This window comes from Aythya marila, assembly GCF_965140915.1.
Source record: "Aythya marila genome assembly, chromosome: 4".
Classification (NCBI taxonomy): domain Eukaryota; kingdom Metazoa; phylum Chordata; class Aves; order Anseriformes; family Anatidae; genus Aythya; species Aythya marila.
This window is the reverse complement of record NC_139045.1, coordinates 869,768-886,256: the sequence shown is the minus strand read 5'-3', so window position 1 is coordinate 886,256 and position 16,489 is coordinate 869,768. Positions and strand designations below refer to the sequence as shown.

Here is a 16,489-nt window from a genome sequence, read left to right as displayed (position 1 = left end):
GAAATTTGTAGAAACGGCAAATGTTATTTTTGCTTTCATTTGCAAGGTGTTACAATGTGGGATAGTGCCACAGAAAGGCCCTGCACTGATAATTCATCTCTGTTGCCTCGCAGTCAATTAACTAGGTATAAATTAACACTACATGTAAGGGTCGACCATTGATACATGCTATATCTTGCCTGACAACTTCTAGTATTTCCAAACACTAGTGGATGCAAAATACATATAAAAGTGTCCCATTTTCAGAATTAATTGGATATATTGGTTTGCATGAGGTTCTTGAAAAAATATCTACCGGCATTATAGGCCCAGTCTGATTCCAGTTCAAATCAATGGAAACTCTTCTCCCCTTCCAGGGCCATCCCTGGATGAAATCAAATAAAATATACCTGTTGACTTCAGAAAAACAATGGATGATGCTCACTGGAACCAGTGCAGAACCACTTTCAGTCTAAAATTATAATTCTTTTCTCTTGGTAGTTACACCTTGAAAAAGGGTGCATCCATCAGAACTGCTTTGTAAGACCTACTTTAGTACACAACATTACTGCATGCTCAAGGAGCCTTATAATAGGAGTTTCATAAGTATTACATATATTGAATATGTAATATGATGACTTGGTTCCTCTGTAGCAGTGAGGTGAGGTTCATCATGTCGACAATCAATGTTTTAAGGCTTTGAAAAAAGAACACAGTGAAATTTTAGGAATGTAATGGGTTCTAACGGATTGCAATTATCTGATGTGATACAGAGCTGTAGAAATTGAGGGGTTCTCATGCTGTGCAGGTGTAATAAGAATGGTCCCAGAAGAGCTGCTTCAGTCTTAGAAGGAGAAAATAAACATTCATGTTTGATTTTTCATCTTTTTTTTTTCTTTAACCTTACGCTAATAAAAAAAAAAGTCCCAAAATACCTTCCATCAACTGCCCAGACCATAGTGTAATAAGTAGAGAGAATAATCATGTGTTTAAACTATGAGCCTGAAGCTTGATTCTTCTCTCCCAGAACTTTTGTGAAGCATTATTTGATTGGCATTAGTGGAATTACCCTGTGATGAAACAGATTCAAATGGAAAGACTCCACACTTGGGATGTTCTGAAGGTGTGTATTTGATTTCCAGTTCTGACACTGACTGGTATTGTGACCTCTGGCAAGAAATGTACCTTCTTTTATTGTTTCCCCTTTGTATAACAAAGAAAAATAGTTAACCCACTTTACTCAAAGCTTTAAATTAGATACGTAACAACATATGAAGAATACTGTAACTACATGCCACATAAACATTGTGTGGCAGCAGTTGCTTCCAGGCGCTGACTTCTGTTTTCAAGCATGAATAAGGTACACAAGACAGCTAAGTTGCTATTAGCAATGCCTAAAATTCTAAATTCTGCTAATTTGTAAATTTTGCTGGTTCTGTATACAGCATACTCCTATACTCATTTATTTTCCTCTATGATTTCCTTGCTTAATCATGATAATTTATATCTATTTGTATTTGGTTTACCTGCTTTCAAAGATTGAATAAGAAATATTACCCAGATGCCTCTCGTTTTAGAAGGAGGAAATAAAACACCAAAATATATTATTTTAAACTATTAATCTGATTTTAGGTTGCTATCGTGTGGTATAATTGCAAAGGCATTTTTGTTTTGTTTTAATTTTCCAGCATTAATGTTAAAATATAAAGCTCTTTAATATATATGCATGCACAAAGTTTAACCAATTAACTTTGCACATTAGTCTTAATGTTTAAGATAGGAAATCCAGGAGATTTGCGGTTAGGGCTTTGAACACAGTATTGTATTTATTTATTGCAGGTGCACAAGAACTGAGTGTGGGCTTCCTCAGTACATGTAGTAATGTAACAGATGCAGGAAGATTATCTCTAGTCTGTCCTCTAGCTATAAACTGCCTCATAACATTGCCTTGCTTGCATTTCTTTGCTTCTTGTGAGAAAGAAACATATTTCAGGACCAAAGTTATAGTAATGTCTATTTCTGGTCAAATGTCTTGATGTATTTCCCTGTTCCATCTTAAGCCATTTCATACATTCCTTAAGTCTTTGGTTTCCCCTCCACAAAGACTTTTGGGCAGACTATTGGCCCATGGAAATCACTGAGAATTTACTGCTGAGTCCAAAGGACTTGGGAAGGAAAACAAACAAACAAAAATACTCTGAAAAGAGTGAAGAAACATGGCTAAACCCAAATCATGCAGCATTTTTGGCATTTTTTTCATTATCAAGTTCTTACTGAACTTACAGGGGATTCTGGAATTTGCTCCAGTAAGAGCACAACTGGGTTCTTAGCAATAAAATGATACATTATTGCTCACTCTGGCAGATTATTCCAAAATCCTTACAAAGTACTTTGTAAACCAGACTGAACAATTCTGGAAAAAAGCTATAAATATGATAGACTAAATTAAAGAAGCAACTGTGGGACCCTTTTTCAAACTGAGACCAGTTAAAGGGTGTGAAATCTGGATTCTTTTCATCTGTGTCTAGTTATCTGTTTTCTCCACCATGGCATCAGCTGCCTGGTATTCTTTCCCAGAAAACATCTGTAATACATAACAGCATTCAGTCTTCTTGAAGGAGTACAGCATTGACTTTGAACATGGCTTTGGAAGCTGCAGTTTTTTTAATGCATAGATTAACACTATGGACCTCGGTGCCTCCATGTGCTGTTCCTGTGATATTTTATACCAATATGTATAATTATCACACTGATCAAATTATCATCCTTTTTTCAGCTCTGTATCTGATACGCCTTCTTAGGACTATCATTGGAAGAGAAAGATAGCCATCCTCTTCAGGGATCAGAGAGGAAATTTAAAGAAAAGAAGAAAAAAAAAAAAAAAAGGAAAAAACTTCCACAAGAACAAAATTATTAATATTGGTATTAGTAATTAATGCCCTTGATGGTGTTGCAATATTATGAAATATGTAAAAGGAAGGGCGACAAAGAAGAGTCTTAATTTTCATTGCAGCAATTATACTTGATCGTTTTTAGTATGTGTATAGATAGGACACAATTCTTACTTATGTAGGAGATAATACCACAGACATGCAAAGGCCATGTTTCCATAAAGTGAAGTCATTCCAAACCCGCCTGTACGTTAATTTTATTTAACTCTACGGAGGGCTGCCAAAGACCCAACCTACGGCTGCCCAAGTGCCCAGGGGCTGGGTGCTGAAGCGGCAACACGACTTCCCACGGCGGGGTGAGCACACGGGCTTGCCGACCGCCTTCTCACTCTCCCCCCCACATTTCGGGACAGGGAGGGAGCCCAGCACCCCGCGGAGAAGCGCCCCGGGTTAGCAAGTCGCGATCCAGCCGTGCTGGCCAGCGCTGGGCAGCCCGCAGCGCACTGACGGCGCGGCGCTGGAGGCGGGCTGCCTACGGGGACAGCGCACCGCGGGACCTGCTGCCGGGGCAGCCGCGGGTGTCAAAGTTGGAGCCCCCCCGGGCTGCCTCCCGCCCCGCTCCGCTCCGCTCCGCTCCCTGCCCAGGTGCCGCCCGGATCCGCGTCCCCGCTCACCTCGCTCGCCCTCAGCAGGGCGCCGCCCGCTGCCGGGGCCGCCCCGCGGCCGGGGCCCGGGCAGGGCGCAGGAGCTGCGGCGGCCCCGCGGCCCCCAGCCCGCCCAGCCCCGCCGCGGGAGGCCCGGGGGCGGCGGCGGCCGGGGGCAGGCGGCGGGGGGCGGCGGGGCCGGGAGGCCGCCAGAGACCGGCCCCGGCCCGCGGGTGCCGGGCAGCGCCCCCAGCACCAGCGCCAGCAGGAGAGCGCCGGCTGCCATGGTGCCGGTGCCGCCGGCTCGGGCCCATCGCCCCCTCGCACTGCCGCCGGGATGAGAAGGGGGGAGGCGGGGCCGCGGCGTCCCGCTAATCCCCCTCCCTCCCGCCTCCCCGCCGCTCCCCTGCAGCACGGCCTCGGGGTCGCTTCCAGCCCCCCCGCCGCCCCCCGGCCCTTCTGGCACCCGGGTTGGAGGCTTTGCCAGGAGCCGAGGGGGAGCGGGCAGAGCCCGGCCCGGCTGTTCGGGGGTAGACATGTACTTAGGGGGGCCGCACGTAGGGCTGCGGGCACAGCGATGCAGAGAGCCGTCAGACAAAGGGGCTGCGAACAGACGCCGCCGGGAGCAACGTCTTGGAGGGGTCAGCTTTATCCCGTGTGCTCTGAATAGCAATGTGCTCACCGCCAGCCGCCGCGGAGTTTTGCGTGAGCCGATCATCTCTGATTTCTCCCTCCTTCCGGCACGGTCATCAGTTAGTTTCACCTCTGTCTAGTATTGTCCATCTAAACAATACCATACCGGTTGGGCTGTTTGCTATCCTTTATTTACCACTGTTTCTACTCTCTGCTGTTCATTTTTTGCCAAGTATGACTGCCTGATAGAGCGCACACCCCTTATCTGCCAGTTTGTCTGTCCTGTGAATTTTCACATTCACCTCCACAGAGGATCCTTGTCATCTCCAAATGTTTTTGGCTGAGAAGCACTCACCTGGCTTTTGGGTGAGCTTATCAGTAGTTGCACAACCTTGCCTTGTGGCGAGGGTCTAAGAGAGCATGCTTCCTGCTTTCCGTGCAGGACCCCATGTAACACCATTAAACAATGGCCTCCCTTCAGCAGCCTTCAAACTGCTCAAAAGGGGCTGAAGGCTGCTTTGCCGATTTAAGCTTTTGCTTATAAAGACAAAAGAGCTCTAGTTATAAGGAAAAGCAGGTACTACAGCATTTGGTATCACCTGTATTCTTTTGAGTTGTGCTGATCTGTGATTAAAGTATTCTTGTGACAATACAGTTGGTACTTGAATCCCTCATGAAGTTAAAGAGCACCCTGCTAGGGTTTCTACAGCAATGTGATAACTATGCTGTTGCATCTGTCCATTGCATTTCTGGATGGGTTTAAGCACACAGGTTGGCCTTGCTTTCTCAGTTTTCTTCTTAGACATGTGTATGCATTAGTTTAGAAACCATCAGGACTGGCAAGAGTGAAATTTGAAAAAATTGAGTATGTACAAGATATTAGCCTGAAAGCAACTCATTATGGCCATTCTTTCATTGTCTGTGAATTCGTTGCTGTCATGGTAAGTTGGTTGCTTTCATCTTTGGAAGGATGGGTAAAAAGCATGTTCAGCCTAGCTAGTTAAGGCTACCTTCACTACCTAGTAAACACTTTTTGGCATTCAAATAAAAGCAAAATTTAATTTCCCCTGACCTAAGCTCTTTTTTTTTCCCCCCCTCTAGTCTGGAAGAGGCAGGGCTCTGCAGATCAGCATGGGAGCAAGAGAGCAGATGAGTGTGATAAATCTTGTAAAACCCTTCAGGCAAAGCTGTGAGTCTGGTACTTATTCATGTATTCTGATTTCATTTGTCTCCTCTAGGTGTGTGGGCCTTCAGGAATCTCACATGCATGGAACTTTCTTTGCCTGTGTAGGGTAGTGGAGTTTGTATTTTAGGTTACAAAATGGTACTTAAGTGAGGGGCATGGAGAGATGGGAAGAGGTTGCACAGGTGAGAAGGCTAGGAAGCAACATCTTGAAGGAAAGAGTACATATCATTATGATGATGCAGTTGAGGTTTAATCGGATAATCCACGTGCACAGGTTCAGACTTGAAGATATTGATTTTTATCATGAGTTTTGTTTTTGATGTAATTATATATGGGGAATGAGCATTAATTTGTTTTAATAACTGTGAATTAGCTTTCAGCATGATGGGAGGTTGCTAATGCTACAGGAAATACTACTTCTGTTAGAATTTACATATTAGGGTCTTAGTCTGGTTTCCATTTAAGACACTAAGTAGGCAAGGCCTTTTTCTAAAAATCCCAGAACTAATGGAGTCTGGTTTTCTCAGGTTGTATGGTCTGTGCTTTGCAGCTTCTGTCTTGGCTAGACCATTGATGATGGTCTCCCCCATTTGGTTTCTCTGAAACTATGCACATGTGCACGTTGCAGTCCTTTCTGCAACTTACAGGTGCCATATATAATATCACTCTCATCTGCTCGACTGCCTACTGTTATTACACTTGCAAGAAGCTCATTATCTCTGTGACTTCTGCCTATGTCACATTTCTCACAATCAGTCAAAAGTTAGTGGGAAAAGTGAAAGCAGCGGTTACATGGACAGACAGTGTGATTTGCAGAGCCTTGATTCTTTTGGACATCACACTGAAAATAACAGTAAAAATTACAAGTGTGCTTAAAAAGAAATTGTATTATATTTTAAGGGTAGACTTTACATTCATATATTTATAAAGAAGTAATAATGGCTTATTATTCTGATAAAGCTAGGATTTTTTTTTAAAGATGCTGATATGAGATGTTCTTGATGCTTTTGGTTGCCTTTAGTTTTTCTTTACAAAACTGATAAAAACTCATTCACAAACTGAATTAGAAACGAAAAGTTACATTTGCTCAATTAGAAAAATAAGCAAGTAAACCTCAAATGGATCTGGGTATTCAAAACAATTTTGATCCCGAAACTACAGTATCAAACTTTTCAGAAAAAAAATGACAGAGATGAAATGTTGAGAAAATAATACATTTTTTTGAAATTGTGCTAGTTCTATGCCCTCAGCAACATTGTGAGATTTAAAGTTAGTAAACTGTATTTGACAAGACCCACATTTTTATATGGAAAGGCTTGCTTTGGTCATTTTACACTGGTAGAGAAAATAATCCATTAAAATGACATTACACTGGATGAACTGGCTCCACCTGAAACCCATAGCAATTCTGCCCTTTACAAAACATTTCCAGCATTTAAGCTTAGTATTTGGATTGCAGCTCCTATGTATGGAGGTAGTACTTATTGATAGCAGTCCCATGGAAGCCCATCAAACAATGATTATGACCAAAGTTAACAAATCTGTGCTACATACCTAAAAACTTCCATGAGAGCAATTGTAGGAAATCATCTACTAGAATAGGTCTTAATTTGTGTGCAATGCCACAGGGTTGGCTGCTTTTTGACAGTCCAAATACCAAACTGTTGATAAAACAAGGAATAATAAATAATTCATAGGTATGAACTGTATAATCTGACTACTTAAAAAAAAAGCCCCAAACACCTGCTGTATTTCCATGCATAGGTTCATCATATTCATCAGATACCCGAGAAATGCAAATAACAGAAATACTCCCATAATACAGGAGCAGCATGGGTTATTCACATCTGCAAAGCTTAAAAGGAAACTTACAGAAAAGCTTCCTTTTCCCTAATAGAGACTAATTTTCAATAAATTGTTCTTGTGAACAGGTGAAGATATCTGATGTGTGACATCAAATATACCAAAAATACCATAGTCCTGCATTTGGAAAGCATTTCATACTGAGCATTTAAAACTCAGCTGGAGAATCAGCCTAATTCTGCTCCCATACAAATAAATAGTAAAATTCACTGATTAGCCTCTTCCTGTGTGCAGTAAAGCTATTTACCTTTATCTTAGAGTGGCTCATACAGTGTGCTTTCAGCATAGATTTTAGAAAAGCTGGGCATTTCCGGCTGTTGGTGGAATTCAGTTAAAATACTACTGACGAATGAAGTCCTGAGTCAGACCTATTTTACTGCCATGGATTCCCCTAAGCCATGGTATTCCCTCCTGTAGTCCCTCTTAAGCAGATTAGAGTCGAAGAGCAATGTAGATGTGAAAGATCAGAGCAAGGGCTGACCTAAGGCAGTGCAGAGGAAAATTCAGTCCCTATATAGGAGAAGTTCTCCCAGGAAATAATTACAAGTACAAAGCAGAGAATGTAGCCAAACAGCCAGGCATAACACAGAACTGAAATGATTTTCAGAATATCAACCTAGTAATTTCTTGCTATTGTTTCTTCTCACTTTCAAGAGTGCTGGGGCCAATAGATCAACTGCTGGAATCAATGGAAAAAATTATGCACTGAGTGAGATCAAACAGCAGCAGACAGGCTCTGAAGTCAGGATTAGGAGAGGCTTCACATAAAGATTTCCATGTTGAAAGTGGGCCATAGAATGGGTGCTGTAATGAGTCAACATTTTTAGGGTATAAATCAGCGCTCGTATAGAATATTTTTATTCAGTAATCTCATTCTTTTTAACAAACACAGGCAGCAGAAATTTGAAGTCCTGCCAAGTGTGAGTCAAAAGTAATTTGGGTTCATGCTTATGTGGAAGAGAATAGGCCTTTTGTCTGTAATTGTATATAAGGTCCATAGGGTGACCCCGCATTAGAGAGGATGTAACTGAACAGCCTGTAATTGATGAGGTTTCCATTACCACATAACACAGTGCACACAGGAATGAGGTCACAGCAAAACCTTTTTTTTAAAGTGTTAAGTATTTTCTTGTACAACAGGATAAATTCATATTATAACATAATAAGTACTTCAGTTTCCTGGAACAATTCAATACATAGGTATATATATACATGCCTGAAACTGGGTTATTCAGACATCCATGAAGTGCATTTAAAACTGAAAAGTAAATTGAATCTTGCAAAAGGATGAACACTTTTTGTTTAATACAGTGAGTGAAAAAAATGCTGAGATAACTGAGATAATTTTGATACATCCAACGTAACTGGATGTAATTTTAAAAGTATCATAGTTTTCCACAGGAAAAAAATGGTTATTTGGATAGCAATAAAAATATAGAGATATTTGTTTAAATTAAAAATAAAAATACTGCGGTCAGTAGAATAGAGGCTCTAATTCTACAAATAAGTAACCTCATTCTTAGTAAGTTAACATCTGCATACTGTAATGTGTCCATGTACAAAGTAGGCTACACGAGTACGATGTGTAAAACTTTGGATGGCTGAAGAAATAATTCCTCCATGCTGTTGCTCCTATTTCAGTCACACAGAGGAGTATACAAGAGGTCCAACATACAGTCTTGTTTGGGCAGTCGCAGTGTGATGGTGTTTGCAGCAGGAGCAAGCCCCAGGCACACCTTTGTGTTCCTCTCCCCACTGGGCTGTTTGGCAGATCCCAGGTGTGCTGTGCCATGGAGACACTGCAGCTGAGTGGGGAGCGAGACTCAAGTGCAAGATTCGGTGTACACCAGCACAGCTGTATAAATGCTGCAGAGGTGGTGCTTTATTTCCTGGTGTTTAGAGGAGGAGGTCAATATTACATCGCGTGCTGCAGGCTGTTAACTAGGTGAAAGGTGAGTTTGTGAGGCCGTTCTATAAATAAGCACATGTAAAGAGGAAAGGATATGCTAAAAGAGTATTTGGAATGGAAAATGGCATTTGTTAACAGTCTTAAGAATTTGCTAAAAAACAGAACTTTAGATGGAACTTTAGTTTCTAATGTGACTACCTTGGATACATATGATTTGGGGCACTTGATTCAGTCAGTCTGTCCTTTAAGGAAGCTCTGTGATACATTCTGTGCTCATGCTGGAGAAACAACCCACTTCAAAAGAAAAAAGGATCAGTAGGCAGGCTGCACCTTTGTTAAAATATTTAAAATTTGTTGTTGAAATGTTTAAGATTTTGGCTTAGATCTAAGAGAGATAAGTTGAGAAAAAAAAAAAAAAGAAGTTTTTGTTTGTTTGTTTTCATGCTTTCATCATCATACAACATACATTTCAGATTCTTTTTTCATGTAGAAAGTGGCCTGTATGTTAGTCAACATTAGGTCAGCCTGCCATGGAACTGGGTGAAGCCTTATGTATGCAAAACACCCCCTGTCAGTGAAGACAACTGTTTCACAGCGCTGAGATATATGACCTTCTACAATTTCCTCTGACATTCGTGCTGTAGAAGGTAGCCTGGTGTAAACAATCATTTATAAATGCAGTTTCTTAAATAAGTTCTTCTCTCATTTGTAATCCAGGTAGTCCTATCACAGTTATTTATGTCTGGAATGGTAGCAGGTACCTTCTCTTTGTTTGGAATGAAAACATTTCCTAGTAATATATCTCAGAATATTGCACTTCATTGTTGTGCAATGAAAGTGCCTATGAAATGAAAGCCACATAGCACAGAAAGAGAAGTCAACCAGGGCTGGATTGTGCTTTCATCTCTAACCTAACCCTAGTGTCAGCTTCCCACTAGCAGCAATGGAACGAGGCATTTCTCATTTTTCCTGCAAGGATTTTTCTGTTCTGCATAAAATCTTACAGCAATGTGTGTATAATGCATAAACAAATCTTTTTTTCCATAATTTCAAAGGGACGCAAGAATAACTTATGTGCTGAGCTAGAGTTAGATATATGAAGTGACCTGTCAAGTATTATTTATCTTAATTAACTTAGGATTCTGTTACTGGGAATGAGAGAGGATAGAGTGAGTCAGAGCCTTATTTTTACAGTTATGCATAAACGTACGTAATGCAAGCATAATGCATCCATAATGCAAGTATGGATCTTTAATACATTATCACTAATACACAAATAAAATATAACTAGCTTATTAAAACATATGAAACAAGTATAAAAAGGGGTGGAAAAGATAAATACTTACTGAAGCAGGAATAGTTTTGTCCATGAAGCCATATTTAGCCTATTATAGAGCTTGAATTTCCAAATGTTTCTGATCTTGAAAAGCTGCCAGCACTTCAGATTAGCATAAGCCTTACCATAAGGGCATTTGGTCTACAAATTGAAGTACAAAGCAAGATGTTCCTTTTTGCATCATTCCCCTCCTCTGTATGTATGCAGCTATAATCTGATCCATATGGTTTATTTATTTAACAGAAAAATATTTTGGGAGGTACCCATTTTTAAAATAAAAATCTGGTTTATACATCCGTAATTTTTATATACACTTCTTCAATGTGATCTTAACTCAACAGATTTGACTTTTAAGACTCTGTAAAATGTCCTGTTAACATAAAAATATTGCTATATTTTTCAAAAAAAAAAGAGGTGTTAACATGTTTCAGTACACATTTTCCCGAAGGGACACAGAAGTATCAAACATAATTCCCTAGGTTTGCTCTCCTGTCCAGCTCCATGTGCTGAAATATAGTTGAAAATGTGAGAAATTTCACATTTGTCCAAAAGTGTGGTTTTCATCTGTAATTTTTGATCAGAGCACTGAAAGACTTTTTAAAAGATTTCACTACTGTATATAATTTGAGAAGTTCATTGTATATTAACTTGAAAACAATTAGTCTCACAAAGTTGAAACAAAAAGAAAGCAGGATTTTGCCAGTCCTTATTTTCATACACAATTATTTTTTCTATCAAGATTATAAAGACACCTGACCTATCATGGAGGCATTGGTGTCTCTTCTGCTAAGTGTTGCATATTCTTGACTCCCCACTGAAACAGGTGTTTGGTCAATACCGCTCAACTCTAGTCCTTCCTATTTTTAGTGGTTTTATTTGTTTGTTTTTTAAAGTAACAACTTGATTTTTCTGGATAATGCAATTAAAATTCCATTTCTTGGTTGTTGTTGTTGAGGAAAATCCTGACAGCTGCATTCTCCTATCCTTAGTAGCAGTTCACAACATATGTTCCTGTTTCCCTTATCTAATGAAGGGAAAGCTAAGTAAACCATTTGTACTTTCTTGATTCAGGGAGGTTGTGATTTGTAATTAAAAAATTAATCTTGCGCTACCAAGAAGAAATTCTAGAAATTTTAATTCTTCCCTCACAAGGGTACTGAAAGCACTTGGAAATAACCAGCACATGTTCATAATACATTTGTTACATATTCTCATTTGGGTTTGTGTTGGAAATGGTAGGGCTAATTTTAAAATATTTTTTTCTTTCACTTGCGATTTCAATTAGTTGCCAAGTTTCACAGTTAAGAAGTAGAGTGTATTTTATAAGTGTTTATGAACCATGCCCAGTTTGCCATATTAGTTAAGAATTTCTTCAAAATCAGTGAATCTTCTCATGGTAGTGAATAGTTTTTGTATGTTACGAAGACAATCATTAGGTTGCCCACATTCTTTACAATGTTTTAAAATATAAATCTCCATAGCTCCTAGCTTGCTTTCACAAATATACACGTATTTTGCTTGAGCAACCATTGCACATTGAACAGTATTTTAAAGTGATACCCAAAGGTGTATTTGCTATTTGTGCCTCCTTTCAACATTTTAGTTGAAATTTTCAAATACAACTACCTAAGTTTTAAAATACATAAAATGAGGATACTGTCTACCAAGTGGAAGGAGATCATGTATAAAGTGGGACTGACTTTGCACTACTGAACTATGACTTTTGGAGTTGGAACAATGCTGGCATTGTGCAGATCTGTTGTGTGCATTGTGTGCATTTACACTTAGATTGTCTTCATTGCTGCAGAATGTGGAAAATGTCAGGAACTTTGGGAAGGGCATGGAAGGAAGGTGATGAAGGAAGTGGAAAGAGAAGCCACAATCCACTGCTGATGTTTTGCTGTTGGCAAAACAAACTGCTGTTTTATAGTCCTCATTGTTGACTTTATCATCCCTTATTTTTCCTGAGTTCTGACCGGTGTCCCTTCCTATCTCTCCTGATCCCTCTTGTCCCATCATGATTTCCTCATTGCTATTTTTGATAATATATTGGCAATGTGGAATTACACATTACAATTTAATAATTTCATGTTTAGTCATCTTGATTGGGATAATGATTTTTCATTAGGTAAAAAATGAAAATTAAACCCACTGAATTATGAAAACCCAAGGATTTTTGCTATGGGTATAGTTATACAAAAGATATGTAGTGACTTCTTAGGTTTTTATGTTGATCTGCTTAGCACACTTTTTTTTTTTTTTTTTTTGTAAATAAAATAAACACTGTGTACACATTACTTTTTGGATATTATACTTCCTTTTTTTTTTTTTTTATTTTGTCAAATGCATCCTGGTGTGTAACTAAATCCTGCTAGACTAAATACACAGGTTTTATTAAATAGAAATACTAAGTTTTTTAACTGTAAGTTCCCCAAACCTCTTGTTTTTATTATTATTCTTGTCCTGTTTTGGAAACAGGTCTGAGTTTTGCTATTAGTTTCAACAGAATCTTTATTTGGCCATTAGATATCAAACAAGTAACTCCTGTTCGGAGCTGTAGGAGATGGAGTTACAGCTCAGATCACGAGTAGTTCATGTTTGCACCTTCTTTTTTCTGTACACGTAGATTTTTCTTCCCGAAGCTTCCTTCCAAATTTCCTAGAACCCAGGAAAAGTAAAAAGCAGCAGAATAACTTAATAACTGTAAGATTTAACTACAAGCCATCTTCTGGAGTAACAGTGTCATTGTTCAGATTTCTTTACTGCCCTCTGTCTGTACATGTGGTTGCACATTTGCTGGGGAAAAAAAAAAAAAGGCACCACTAACAACAACAACAAAAGCTAAGTCAAACAAACATATTTTTTATCCAGATCTGTTTCCTGATCTGGTGCACTGCACAGCCACACAAAAACCAGAACGGGTAGAGAGCTGTCATGAGTGTGGAAATAAGGGGCTGTTAGCATGCTGTAAACTTAAATAAGAAAGTATTAACATGTAGATAATGAAAAATGCAGGATTCATAGAAGCAATTAATTGATGATGCTGTAAATGCTCTGGAAAACACATAAGGAAATGAGAGACTAGAAAAAAAAGATAAACAATAAGTTCAGGAATATGTTTGCATATAACCTGTATTTTTTAACTATATTATGCTGATGCAAACTACTCCAGCCTAATTAGCTATGGAGATATGCAGGAAGGCATTAAATAATACTAAAAACAAATGTAAAATGGAAAAGTACTGAGTGTATGTAACAGATAAGAATGGAATACAAAGACTTCAGACATGAGATTTTCAGTATGCAAAGCTTATACTGTAATGTTCTGTAAGTAGCATCATCTGCTCACCTTTATTTTAATTTAGGAACATCAAAACATCTCTGAGACAAAGTAAGGGTAGTATAATCAAATAAAATATGCACCAGTACTTTATTTAAACATAAACATGTGTAGGATTGTTTTGTAAGTATTACAGGACACATTTCTGTTTGTAAGATAAAACTGGTAGTATAATTTTAATGTCTTGTGTGAGAAACAAAGGGAAAGAAGAAAAATGATACATAATATTTTCTCATCTCAGCGCTGATAGATTTAAGTCTGTAATTTCATATTGACATGTATAGAAAGAAGTTTCTTTGTCATTCAAAGCATAACACTTCTTCACACTTCTTTAACACTTCAAATTATAATAATAAAGACAGCAGATGTCATGTAATTAGATTTATACTGCCCTTGAGGGAAGTGGATCAAATTCTGCTCAGTGTTAGAACGTGTAACATTGCAGTTCTGGCATTTACCAGAGATTTTGCAGCACTGGAGTCCTGCTGCACTCACTGAGGGCTAATTTTGGGGCAGTTTTAAAATGAGAAGGAGGAAATACATATCTAAGTGTAATACAACATCCATGTGTTTGCAACATAAACCTGCATTCCCTGCGCTCTTCACATTCAATTTTTTGAGGCATATACACAGACATTTTAGTTAAAAAGCCAGTTGTATCTTAACACACTCTCTGAAGGTGTTGGGAAGCCAGTAATGCATGACCTCTCCAAGCAAATTTGGTCTTGGGGGCTCAGGGGACTGATTTGGCTAAAATTCTTTCTAATTTCAAAGGAGGATTGTGATTAGTTTCATGTTTTATTGAATCTGTGTAGAGACCGTGTTAATCTATTTGATTAAAAACATGGATGTAACTGTATAGTGTGCAAGGTAGCATCTTTGAAATTGCATATGCTTAGCACCTAAATCCTTACAGTGAGAGGTACCAAGGCACACATCATTATAGCTCCATAAGGAAAAACAAACAAACAAAAACACACACACACACACACACAACAACATGCTACAGTGAGGAAGATGAGTTTGGGTCATATTGTGCCAACCTTATTCACATTTAATAATACTGTATGGTCTATTCTCACTGTATGGTCTATTCTCACTGAAGTCCCAGTGAAACTGGGTGAAACTCAGTGAAACTTCAGTGGAACTCTTAATGGCAGAAGGGATTGTGTGAGCTGCGATGGTGCAGTACAACTGTTTTGTGGCCTCATGAGTGCTGAAATGTCCCAAATGCCCAGGTTACATGGGAATTACGGAGCAAATTCACAGTTCTGAGGTCCATGGCTGTATGTGGTTTACCTTAAAGCATATGGACAAGTGGGTACTTAGTTTCTGCAGTAGGTAACCAAAAAAATGAAGTTAGCAAAAGAGAAAAAATGTAAAACAGCTTGCTTTCTCAGCTTTCTCACTTCCCAGCCTCCGCCCTCTCCCCCCCCCCCCCCCCCCCCCAACTAAATCTTACCTTTTGGTGTAGAAATGAACACAAAGGAAAGAAAGAATGAAGGAGTTTATTTCCATCACACTAGAAGCTTACAAAAAAAAAAAAAAAAAAGCTATTGCATGAGCAGAAGCATTTTACAAATGTTAGCATATACAGCTTTGGTGATACAGTGGTAAGATTACATATAGTTAACATTAAAAATTCAGTCAGTGGAAGTTCATATGATAGAAGGTATCACAGAACAGCTCAGGTTGGAAGGGGCTCAGGTCTTAAAGCCCATCCAGTTCCACCCCCCCCCCGCCATGGGCAGGGACACCACCCACTAGATCAGGTTGCCCAGAGCCTTGTCCAGCCTGGCCTTTAACACCTCCAGGGATGGGGCATCCACAGCTTCTCTGGGCAACCTGTGCCAGTGCCTCACCACCCTCACAGTGAGGAATTTCCTTCAAGTTGTTAGATGGAAATTCGCTGTACTCCTCTGCAGAGAAGGAACAATATTTGTTCCACTGAGCTGCTTTCAGAGTAGCTGATTTTTCATTTTAATTGTAGCACTAAAGATGAAACAGGGAGGCTTTTGCTTTTAACTAAAAAATAAAATTAGTAATTTTAAGTGAAACAATTTAATCTTCAAAGTACAATCAAGTAAATAAAAAGCTATACTAATAATCTGAAATGAATTTCTAAATAGGACATCTTGAATTAAAAATATATTCTATGTTTTTCTTAATTTGAGGATTTTAGGGAAAAAATGTTGATTGAAGAAACTTTAAAAAGTGAGGATCATTTTAATTCCCAACAATTTAGCAAATTCAGTGCAAGTTCTTAAAATGTTCTCTTGACCCATCCACATTTTTCAGCAAAAGAAAATTCAGATCACAAAGCTTCTCCAACTCTACTCCAATGCTGCAGCCCTCCTGGCAATGCTGAACACAGCTTGAAGAAAAGAGAACAATGTTTTGATCTGAACTTTAAAAAAACTAAATGAGTTTATTCTGTGTATTTTTAAAATATTTCTCTATAAGCTACTTATTCTTGCTGACAAAGTAGGATGAAATATGACACCATGCAAAAGCAAAGAAATGAAATTACCTCTTTCAAACTTCCTTCCTGTATCCTCTTCCAGCTTTGTAAGAAGGCTGTGATGAGCTGGTCCAGTGGTGCCTGCTCTCATGCAGTGCGCAACATGCAACACCAAGGCTTCATGTTGATTACAAAGGATGTATACAATGCTGGATCGAATGGCAATGAAATTTGATCTAGATGAAGT

At 39.1% G+C, this 16,489-nt stretch overlaps 2 protein-coding genes across 5 annotated transcripts in view; one reads left to right on the top strand and one right to left on the bottom strand.

The window, feature by feature from the left end:
- The window catches only part of PRSS12 (serine protease 12), a 45,121-nt gene extending 41,206 nt beyond the window's left edge, over window positions 1-3,915 (bottom strand). For both annotated transcript variants that reach the window (XM_082759767.1, XM_082759766.1), the window contains exon 1: window positions 3,545-3,915. In XM_082759767.1, coding sequence (XP_082615893.1) covers window positions 3,545-3,800 — 256 coding nt within the window. In that variant the 5' untranslated portion in view covers window positions 3,801-3,915. The remainder of the gene's footprint in view (window positions 1-3,544) is intronic.
- The window catches only part of METTL14 (methyltransferase 14, N6-adenosine-methyltransferase non-catalytic subunit), an 89,527-nt gene that overhangs the window by 45,995 nt on the left and 27,043 nt on the right, over window positions 1-16,489 (top strand). The gene's annotated exons all lie outside the window — the stretch shown is intronic.